The 11297-nt window shown below is 42.7% G+C and overlaps 1 protein-coding gene across 1 annotated transcript in view; it reads left to right on the forward strand.

Moving 5' to 3' along the window:
- Window positions 1-11297, forward strand: part of DOCK9 (dedicator of cytokinesis 9) — a 176683-nt gene that overhangs the window by 107026 nt on the left and 58360 nt on the right. The window contains exons 25-30 of the mRNA XM_015557496.1: window positions 2186-2332; window positions 2553-2636; window positions 3273-3384; window positions 6863-7041; window positions 7251-7364; window positions 9348-9468. Coding sequence (XP_015412982.1) covers window positions 2186-2332; window positions 2553-2636; window positions 3273-3384; window positions 6863-7041; window positions 7251-7364; window positions 9348-9468 — 757 coding nt within the window. The remainder of the gene's footprint in view (window positions 1-2185; window positions 2333-2552; window positions 2637-3272; window positions 3385-6862; window positions 7042-7250; window positions 7365-9347; window positions 9469-11297) is intronic.

The following is an 11297-nucleotide window of genomic DNA, read 5'->3' on the forward strand; positions in this document are numbered from 1 at the left end:
TGAGAAGTATAAGAGAAAAGCAAATAGAAGTTTCAAGAGAAATTCAGCATCCCTAAATTGGACAAGTAGGTGATTTTCAAAAAATACACACACACACACACACACCCTAGTAAAGTGATGACGAACTTTTTGAGCTTGGAGTGTCAGCATTTTGAAAATCCCTAACTTAACTCTGGTGCCGTGTCACATAGAGAAATTTTTTGATATTTGCAACCATAGTAAAAAAGACTTATATTTTTGATATTTATTTTATATATTTAAATGCCATTTAACAAAGAAAAATCAACCAAAAAAATGAGTTCGCGTGTCATAGGTTCGCCATCACTGCCATAGGCCAAGGTTGCAGGTTCACTCTGGTCAGGGCACACACAAGAATCAACCAATGAATTTATAAATATATGAAATAACAAACTGATGTTTCTCTTCCCCCTTCTCTCTCTAAAAATAAATAAATAAAATTTAAAAAACATATTCCCAGAGAGACCTGCATGTAAATGTTCATAGTAACTTTACTCATAATAGCCAAAAACTGGAGACAACCTAATGTCCATTAACTGGTGAATGGATAAACAAATAGTGGTAACTCCATACAATGGAATACTACCTAGTAATAAGAAAAAACAAACTACTAATTCTTGCAACAACATGGATGGATCTCAAGGACATTATGTTAAGTGCAGGAAGTCACTGTGATGATCATGCAGACTTCACGCAGTGTGAATGAGCCCATTTTATGACATTCTAGGAAAAGAAAAACTACAGGGATAGAACAGAGGGCAGTGGTCTCCAAGGGCTGAGGTGGAGGGAAGGGATTCAGAGGGACCCGAGGGAACTTTTATGGTGAAAGAAATGGTTGTGGTGATAGTTACACAACTGTGTACACTGCTCAAGACTTAGCAAACTGTATACCTTAAAACGGTGAATTTTAGTATATGTAAATTAAACCTTACACAGCCTGATTTAAACAGAACATAGTAAAGTCAGGGATTTTGGGGGGGGCAGGGGGCACTTATTTTGAAAGCATAGAAGAATGGAGCTTTTGAGAGATAATTAGGACATGGCTTACCAGGAAAGACAGGACATGATGAGTTATGCTTGGGATATCTTAAGCTGCAGGGCCGAGGGTTCAGCCACGTGACAGAGATCTAAAATAACAGTAACTTAAGAAAAAAATGTATTCCTTCCACATGAAAGTCCAAGCTAGCTATAGGGGTTCGTTCCACAAAGTTTATCAGAGTTTCCAGCACTCTAGATGTGGCTGATGGTAATGTCACAGTTTTCTGTGACGTGGTTCTGTGCCCCATGCCTTTCCTGTGAACTTGTAGTGATATCTAGAGGCTCAGCCCCATGCAGGATTGATTTGCTTTTTGCCAAGGATGCTTCGTGCACTACTGCACCCCAGCAGGCGGCATACACTATCAGGTTGTCCCACTTTTAGTTAGCACAGTATTGACTAATACAGCGACTTTTCAGCATGCAATACCTGACTGTTTCCTTATGGTCAGTCTGGATTTGAATCTTTTTTGGGTGATAGTTGTGTGACTGAGGACACATTTGCTTAACCTGACACCCTGCGAAATGAGGTTTAAACTCATAAGGGATCTTATAATAATTCAATGAAAAGTACATAAAAATGTCTAGTGCAGTCCCTGACATGTCAAAGATCTACAGCAAGGGATAGCTAATTGTTAAATGGTCTGAGTGTGATTTCTTAGGTAAGCATTCCCGGTAGGGAAAAATTAGAATTTAAAATTAATTCAAAGAGGACTGCTTCCAAGCAGTTTCAACCGGTCTTGGCAGCTTGAATACTTGAAGCTTAAACCTAATGCGTGCGGTGTTTTCTGAAGGGCTCCCTGAGAGGTACAGGCTAGGATCACCAGAAGTACTGGGTAAAAGCGCAGCTCCTGATCGGCGTCTGACTGCAGGCACATCTCCACAATTCTGTCAACATCTCCAGGCAGGCCTTTATCTCGCCCAAGTCTGAAACCTCAGGTCTAATCCACAGAACTTCTTTGGAGGATTAGAATACTTGTACAGTGCCTTGAGAGAAGAAAGAATAACTCATCTAATTTCAGATAAATAAGATTAGAATGCTGGGTTATTTAAATGGACTCACAGATGAGATATTTCCCCCAAAGGGTTGCAACTTAAAAACTAATAAATGTTCGCTCTAAATTCTTTCCAGGTATTGCGAAACCAGAGATTTCCTGCATCCTATCATCATGCAGTGGAAACAGTTGTGAATATGCTGATGCCACACATCACTCAGAAATTTCGAGACAACCCAGAGGCATCTAAGAATGCGAATCATAGCCTTGCGGTCTTCATCAAGGTGGGGAGCGCCAGGCGAGAGGGCGACTGCTAAGTGACTGAAATGTCCTTTCTAGAGGAGTCACTAGTATGTAGTAGTTCACAGTTAGTTGCTCAGTCAGCATCAATGGCATGTTTGTATGCTGAAGGACAGACTTATTAACAGTAAAGACAGATTGGAACCCAACTTTCCAAAAAGTTTGGGCCTAGATGCTTGACGTTATGGGTTGTTTTGTCCACAGAGATGTTTCACCTTCATGGACCGGGGCTTCGTCTTCAAGCAGATCAACAACTACACCAGCTGCTTTGCTCCCGGAGACCCGAAGGTAGTGTGTGTGTTCCACCCTGTTGTTGTTTTTCTCTCGCTGACTCACTTCCAGAAACTCACCTGTTTCTCTTGGTTCACATCAGGATTTTCTTTCAGTCCCAGAGGCACGACTCACTCCCCTCCTGAAGATACTAAATAGCACTCATTTGCATTAATAAGTGAGATGTTAGGGACACAGGAACTCCAAGTGTGAAGTAAAGATATCTATTTGATTTTCTCATAAACACGTGAAATGACTTCACTGCAAAACTGAAAGTATGCGTGTTGGGAGTCAGAGTTTATTTGGCAAGGTAATATAGAAGTGCCCGAGGCCTTTTCTCTCACTCAGGTTTTTGATTGTATTCAGTCTGTGTCTATAACTGTAAGCTGCCTGAAATCCTTTATTGAAGTAGGAGGAGCATAAACCATAGATGCCCTAAAAGTCAGTGGAGAACATCGTTTAATGAAATGTGTTCTCAATTTTCAAACAAATCCCTGCAGTCATTCTGAAATCTAAAATAGCACAGAGCTTGCTGTTCCGAGAAGGTCAAGAAGCTAAAGCCTGGGTCTGTTATTTCTTACAGGCTTTTTAGGATGCTGGATAAAGTGTCCAATGAGGTGTTTAACTTAAGACTAACATATTTTTCCCCTGCAGACCCTCTTTGAATACAAGTTTGAATTTCTCCGTGTGGTGTGCAATCATGAACACTATATCCCATTGAATTTACCAATGCCCTTTGGAAAAGGCAGGATTCAAAGATACCAAGGTAATCTTACCTTTATATTTATTTACTTAGCTTTTTCACGATTAGAGTCATTTATTTTTAATACGATGAGAGAACTGAATCCAACATGACATTAGATTTTTTTTAAAAAATTTTTCTAGTAAAATTTCCATTTTAAAATATTGATAAAGTATTCTATGGGAACTTACTTTTCCACAAACTTACCAGGCTGCATCATGTTAGTGTAACTCTTTTTCATTGAAACATTCCTTTGCTTAAACACTAGAAATCCATTTTACTTACTGTAGTTTATTTTTATTGGTTTCACTTTTCCTTTTTTCTCATGAATTAGCTTTTCTTTCACCAGCTGTGGAGTCAAATGACACTCCTGTAGGTAGGTGTGGGGTGTGACGCTTGCTGTCTTGCATTTCCCTCCTTTAATAGATAAAGAATGCAAGTGATTGTTGAAATGCTTGCACATGCTATTCATCCAGGCATTTCTCATGTACTTCGGTCAGTTCTTAACTCATGATAAACCAGTGAATGTCTTCTCACTGTTGCTAAGACATTGCTGTAACATCCCAGGGAGGCACCTTGCTTTTTGCTCCTGGGTAAAACAAAGAGCCTGCTCACTCCAAAAGTGTATTATTGCACCATTTTCACAGACCTTGTCCATAGTGGTGGCAGTAGCCGAAGTCACAAGCCACATGGCTTTCCACATGCTTTTACGTTTGCATGTTGGGTCTGTACTCATTGTCCTGTATCCTCTTTCAGTTCAGCTCACATTGATTTCTTTATCTTCACTGAATAAATCAATGAAGCCTGCCAGGTCTTTCGGGTGATCTTTACTAGGTTTGGTGCCTGTATGTGTTCAGGATTATTTACGCTAAAGGAAAGAAGAAAGTGGAAGGATGCCATCAAACTATTAATAACAGCTAAATCAACTGACTCTGAAATTCAGAGAGAAATACACAAAGGCATTCATTCAGAGACATAAATACCTTCCCCCCAAACAGACTCAGACTGATTCTGAAGGAATGAGAAGAGGGATTGTGGCCCTAGAGTTGGCCATTCAGGGGTTCTCCAAATATTTATACAGCACCAACTATGTTTAGCCTCAGGATACAGTTGTGGACAAGTATCCATGTACAAATGTCTGGACCTGTGAAGAATTTTTGTAAGATTTTATTTGGGCAAAACTGATGACAATTGCCAGGAAGCAAGACCTCAAACACTTCTTGGAATGACAGTCAGCAGCTTCCTTTATGCATTTTGAATTATTAAGAAGGGAACCTAAGGAAGATTCCATGAAGGTGGGAGAAAGCAAGGTGGGGATGATATTATAGCATAGTTAGCAAGAATATGTGCTTTTTTTGAGGGTAGTTACTCTTATTTTGAAGGAATGTAATCTAAATGCACAAAAACAACAGGTCTTACTTAAGACAAAGATAAACCTTTTACTAAAATAGTGAAATGCCTGGGCATCACTACCCACCATGACCTGGGAATTTGTGATCAGATCACCCTGTGAGGTTACTTTCCCTAGAACCCCTTTTCCTTCGACACAAGGATGATAATCCCTGGCTGTTTTACCTAAGGGAGATTTATATATAAAATGTTAGAGAGTGATAATTGCTAAGAGAGAAAAACAAAGCAAGAAAAGGGGTGTGAAACGGGGTGACATTTGAGATAGGGTGACCAGGAAATGGAATCTGAGGAAAGTGAGGGGGCTGTGCATACACCTGGGGAAAACATTCTGGGCCGAGGTAGCAGCCGGTTACTCAGCATCCCCTGATCCCACCCTGCCAGCTGTCTGGTCTCGCTTCCCACTAGCACCATATTTCAGACACACTTGCTACGCCCAGCTCCTCAACCGTGACACGCCTACCCCCAACTCCCCCTCCACCTCAAATAGCCACCTCCCTGGGGGAGTCCTCATCGGCCTCCCCAGCCAGTCACTCAGCTCCTCCTTCATGGTGCCTGCCAGGTCCCCTCCTCACCCTCTCCCAGCACCCAACTGGAATGAACTATTCTCCATCCTGCACTCCAAGCCTCGTCACACCCTCCCTTCACCTCACAGCCTGTTGCCAGCCCCCCCTGGACTTGGGGACCGTGACTGTCTTTTCCTTTCCCCTGTCAGGGCAGCTCTTCAGACACAATGGTTGGGCAGGGACCATGTGCTGATGCCTGCCTTCCGCTCTGGCCCAGCAGGTCCAATTGCTTATCCTGCAGAACTGAGCAAAGTGGAAACCCTTCAGGTGCCCAGCAGATTGGCACAAACTCACAGCGGAGTGCTGGGTATTTGGTGACAAGAACGACTGCCCAGGCAGATAGGGGTGGGTCACCTATAGATAGTTTACCTTACATTGACAGGAATGAGTGTTTTTTATCTCTCCCCTTCCTCTCTCCCTTTTCACTGACACACACACACACACACACACACACACACACACACACACACACAGTTAACCCATAGGTTTCTTCTAAGGGGTTTTGTGAATTTAAGCTGTAAACTGTCATTTGGATATATGGGGCTTAATGTAAAGAGTGGACATGATTATTCTGAAAAGACAAATAATCTTTCTCTTGCTTCTGCTAAAGGTTTCAAAGGGCTTGGGTTAGTATTTTGGATAGGTTTAGGAGTAACTCATATGAAACTAAAGTCAAAGGAGGGGTGAATAGATTTTCCTCTGATAATAGATTAAGGGTGAGAACTAAAATCCTACTGCAGCTCACTGAAAAGGTGTGTTCCAGCTTCTGAGTGATGCTTGGCTGCTTTTATTTGCCCTGTCTGAGGCGATTTCACATTTGCTGCTGTCTCTTCTCCAGACGAGCTTTTAGTGTTGTCATTTAGCCTGCTGATGATCTATGAGTCTGGGTTGGTGTTTTGTCCCTTTTGTTTTAGTTTATTCACCTTTAAAGGTGCAGAAGTATTAAGAGTATATTTTTAAAATCCTGCATTAAATAAGTTCTTCATTTAGTGATAGCAAAATAAATAGGTTATATGCTAACTTGTTCATTTTAAACACATTGGATTTTAATGGGCATATATAGGCATTAATGACTAGGAAACGGGTAAATGAACTCATTTAGTAGAGAACATTTAAATAAACCATGTATATTTATTCTTTCTTTAATTACATATTTGTTATCCATAGACCACTCTTGTATAAGACTGTCATTAGCACGATAACTTCATGTCAATAACAATATTACATTTGTAACATAATATATGTTGTTCTATATTATAAAAATTGGCACTAAAACTATTCACTTACTGAATTATATAGGTGTAATATGCTTGAAAATAAAAAGTCAGTGCAATTATCTGTATTTAAATTTTGTTTTCATATAAGAGCCCTGGGTGTTAGGAAGTAGAGCAGTGTTTTAGATAATCAAGCTTTTCCCATTGGAAGCCACACCCAGAGTGGGCTGAATGTAGAGGGTGGGGTTTGGTTTTTATTTTATTCAAAGAGTGTCACATTCTCGCTAACTAAAGCAGTTTCTGTCCTCATTTCAGATCTCCAGCTCGACTACTCTTTAACCGATGAGTTCTGCAGAAACCACTTCTTGGTGGGCCTGTTACTGAGGGAGGTGGGGACCGCCCTCCAGGAGTTCCGGGAGGTCCGGCTGATCGCCATCAGCGTGCTCAAGAACCTGCTGATCAAGCATTCGTTTGACGACAGATACGCTTCCAGGGTGAGGGGTCGCCAATGGAAGAAAACATGAATTGATAAATGTCCTTTATTTTAAGTACTATAAAGAAAGTAACCAACTATAAAATTAGTGCAACAGCCTTAAGACTTTCCCCTGTTTGTGCAGTAAAATCTCATAGTGGTCTTTACAGGAAGGCGGCTAGTGCCGGCTCAGACCTTGGGGTAAACGTGTGCTGTGTGTCTTTGTTTCAGAGCCACCAAGCACGGATAGCCACGCTCTACCTGCCTCTGTTTGGTCTGCTGATTGAAAATGTCCAGCGGATCAACGTGAGAGAGGTGTCGCCCTTCCCCGTGAACCCCGGCAGTGTACGTGAGCATATTCACATATGCGCAGCCCACGCCTGTTTCCTGTGGCTGCCCTGACAAAGTGCCACAGGCTGGGTGGCCCAAAGCAACAGACATTTACTCTCTCACAGTCAGGAGACCATACGTCCAAAATCACGGTGTCAGCAGGGTGGGTTCCTCTGGAGGCTCCGGGTGGAGAGTCTGAGCCCTGCCTCTCTCCTAGCGTCTGGTGGTTCCCGAAATCCCGTGGCCTTTGGCTTGTGGCCGCATCGTTCTGGCCTTAATCCATCTTTGCGTGGCCTCCTCCCTGGTGTGTCTGTGTCTCTGGTGCCTGGTATCCTCTCCTTTTCTTATAAGGACACCAGTGATGGATTGTATTTAGGGACCTCGTCTCGCCTTAAATCTTAATTACATTTCCACATAAGATCACATTCCAAGGTTCTGGATGGATATGAACTTGGGAGTGACCCAGTTCAACCCCGTACATACCTGTTCTCTCTATGTGCCACTAAAACAGTAATAATACACAGTACTTAGTAAATTGTATTTCTGGCTAAGATGGGGGTCAGTAAACCTGTCGTTCTTGTTAAAAATCATTATAAAAATCATGCTTTCTTAGTGCCCTGATATCTCGTAAAAACTTAAGGATCTTCTTTGTGTTGTCAACAGATCTTTACGGAGGAGGGAGGTTAGAAAAAGAGGCAGAGTTCTAACCTGTGTAGTATGAAAGCTCAGTGCTAGCCCGATTGTAATAGACAGTTTTGATTATAATATACAAGGCAGCCTTTGAAAAGCCACCTCTTTGGGCTAAAGTCTCTGTCTGTAAAATTAGAAAGTGAAGCCGGATGTCAGAGAGTTCAGGCCCCACCGCCAAGAACTGACCACCTTAATTTATATTATCTTCGTCCATTCATTTAAAAGGGCTTCAGTTAACTTATCATTTTAAATCTGTAGATTGGAAATTAAGTTGACTGAAGGGTGATCCCAGAAATTATCTCAAAGCTTTATAATTGGAAGCCACCTGCCATTCATTTGGGCAGAGTTCAGCAATTTCCTTTTCCTCTTCATTCTGGACCCCTCAACCAGCTCAGATGTTCATCTTGCCACTTCGCCATCCAGCGTACACTTGGGGAGTTTCTTTTGATCTTTCTGTCCCTTTTCCCCAAATAGTGAAACGTTGTTGCACTTTTTTACTCTTCACCTCCGGATACAGCTAAATAATGATGCCCTGAGAAGAGCCATACTTGCAGAACGTTTTTTATAGTTTTAAAGGGCGTAAACTTTCACTGTCCTTACATAAACTGCACCACGCTAATCTCACCCTATCTATACAAATTGTGTTTCACAGTTGTATTCTCTAAACCTTCGCTAATCAGAATAAGTAATTCAGGGTATAATGATATCCTTTCTGTAATGCTTCAGTCCTGAGAAAAAGGAACACTGGTCTCTCCCAGGCTTGCAGCAAGTAAAATCCCTTGGAGACCTCACTTCAGCGTTAACGCAGTTTCTCCCCTGACCGAGGGTGCGCATGCAGCTCCGAGCTGGCAGAAGCGTCTCGCTGGTGCTCCTGTGAATCCCTGTTGCTCATGTGGGAGGGTTTCCGACATGAGAGAAAAGCTGGTGTTCCCTTCGGAAAGAGCACATGAGGCTTTTTCTGAAGGAAAGAAGATACCAAATAATGTAAAGAACTGTTGGACATCAGAGCTCTGGAACGGGCAAGGTGCCAGACCTTCTGGGGAGAGAAATGACTCTATGAGCCAAGACTTCTCTGCCCCTCGCCCCCCATTAAATAGTCCGTGCTCCCTTCTCCCTGCTCTTTCCATGATCCACCCGCCACCTCCCTCTCTCTCTCGGGTCCCATGTGGCTGCTCCTTCCACTCGGGCGCATGTCACTTGTCAGGCTGTGCCGTCTCGTTCTAACACCTGCCCTCACACTTTCAAGATCAGCTGGTGACTCTTTTTAAATCGTCTTTGATGATTTCTTCTCTTTCTCCCCTCTGGCAGACTGCGAAAGAGGAGACACTCACCTTGCCCGCTGTGAACCCGTTGGTGACTCCGCAGAAGTCTGGAAACACCTTGGACAGCAACCTGCACAAAGACCTCTTTGGCGCCATCTCTGGCATCGGTAATGCTTGGCGCTCTCCTGGGCTTCACTCCGGGTTAATTCCGAGGGCGTCTTTAATCCAGTCCTTAGTGAGCTTTCCGATTAGAGCTCTGAAGTCTGCGTTTCTGCTTTGAATATTGTTTTTCCTGGTTTTAATAGTTAAGGATCGAACCCCCTCACCTCCGCACTGAAAAAGAGAGCCCAGCGTCTCATGAATTCTGAATTTGGTGCACTTGATCACGTATTCGTACTGTTGGCTTTTTGTTAATGCCTAAGTTAATTTATCATTTTAAATCTGTAAATTGGACTGTTTATGCTTTTAGAAGAGGAAAATTTCTGCAGGTGCGTGTGAGAGGAGTGGTAGGATTTATGTGTAGTGTTAGCAATTTAGATGAAATGTGACAGGATAATTCCCGCAGGGGCGAGTGGTTTATGGCTAGAGAATGATCCTGAGAGTGGTTTTCTAAATCTTCTTTTCCTGGAATATATTTCTATCTGAAATAATGTAAGAGCAGCCCCCATGAGGAGGAAAACAGATGGCATAAATCAAGATCCAAATGGAGTCGTTTCTCCAAAAGAAAATGCCCGAGAAATGTGCTTGTTAATATTCTGAACAATTGAGCCCCCGTGCCAGCTCCTTCGTACAGAAAATGATACAGAAAGTGTACGTCTTCACAGAATCGTCACAGACACATTCCTGGTCTGTCTTTATCCCTTTCTCTCATACCACCCTGGGCATAAATGAAACGTCTTGCCATGGCGAGTGCTTAGACCACCCAATAACGGGACTAACTCCCAGGGCAGGATGAAGGGCAGTCCTTTTAGCTGAGTAATCTGCAGGACTGTTGTTCATTCTGAGTTTATGTCCTTTCATTTTGTGTTGTTCTTGTTAACATGCTATTTCGTGTAGGTGATGAAACTGCACAGAATATAGAACTGGAGACCTCATATTAATGCTGGAATTTATCCTACAATACCAGTACCAATCCTTATTCTTACTTATGTTCATGTATGTTTTTCATAGTTATACTTAAGCTCATTTGGCCTCAGAGAGTAAATGCGTTAGTTCATGCACACAGCGCAGAGCCTGCACACAGTGTTCCCGTCAGCCATTCTCCTGGGACCTCCGCTCTGTCTGTGCCTTGCTCTGCGCACACACCAGCCGCTGCTCCAGGCTGGAGAGGGGACTCTCTTCAGAGGGTCTTGTCTGTGGTGGTTCACAGAAGTGGCTTTAAGTCAGGCAGATGTGGTGTTGGATCCAGACTCCACCGTTTACTAATTACCACAAGCAGTATCTCTCCTCTCTTTACCCAGTGTCCACATCTCCAAAACAGAGTCGCGGTGAGGGATAAAGAGCTAACACGATGTGCGCAGTGCTTGGCGTGGTAGGCATAGTGTTAACTATGACTGCTATTATAATAAGCACAGTTCTTTAGCATTATTAATGCGTTGTGATACACTCTCAGTTTCCTAGGGCCTAGGAGTGGGTTGAAATTTTAATTCCCTGACCAGTACTCTGTAGGATTCTTGTTCCATCTTTCACTTACATGGAACTGTGGGAATGGCCAGATTAGAATGAGGTGTTGTTTTGACTCTGACTTTATTCTCCAGTTCCCCGTGCACCTTGTTAGGTTTGGGATGCACTGAGCATGTAAAGATGAACCATTGGGTGTCTTCAGCATGACTCAAATGGCATAAATGGCCTTCAGTACTCTGTGCTCATGGTGAAGTTACTGATTTGGTGTCTTTTCACTTTTTCTTGCATTTCAAGACCTGAATCCATTTTTCATAGGAATTCACCACAACAGACTTATTTAAACCCAGGCTTTATCTACCCCCCTCCCCCACCC

Source organism: Myotis davidii, unplaced genomic scaffold (assembly GCF_000327345.1).
Source record: "Myotis davidii unplaced genomic scaffold, ASM32734v1 scaffold133, whole genome shotgun sequence".
Lineage (NCBI taxonomy): Eukaryota > Metazoa > Chordata > Mammalia > Chiroptera > Vespertilionidae > Myotis > Myotis davidii.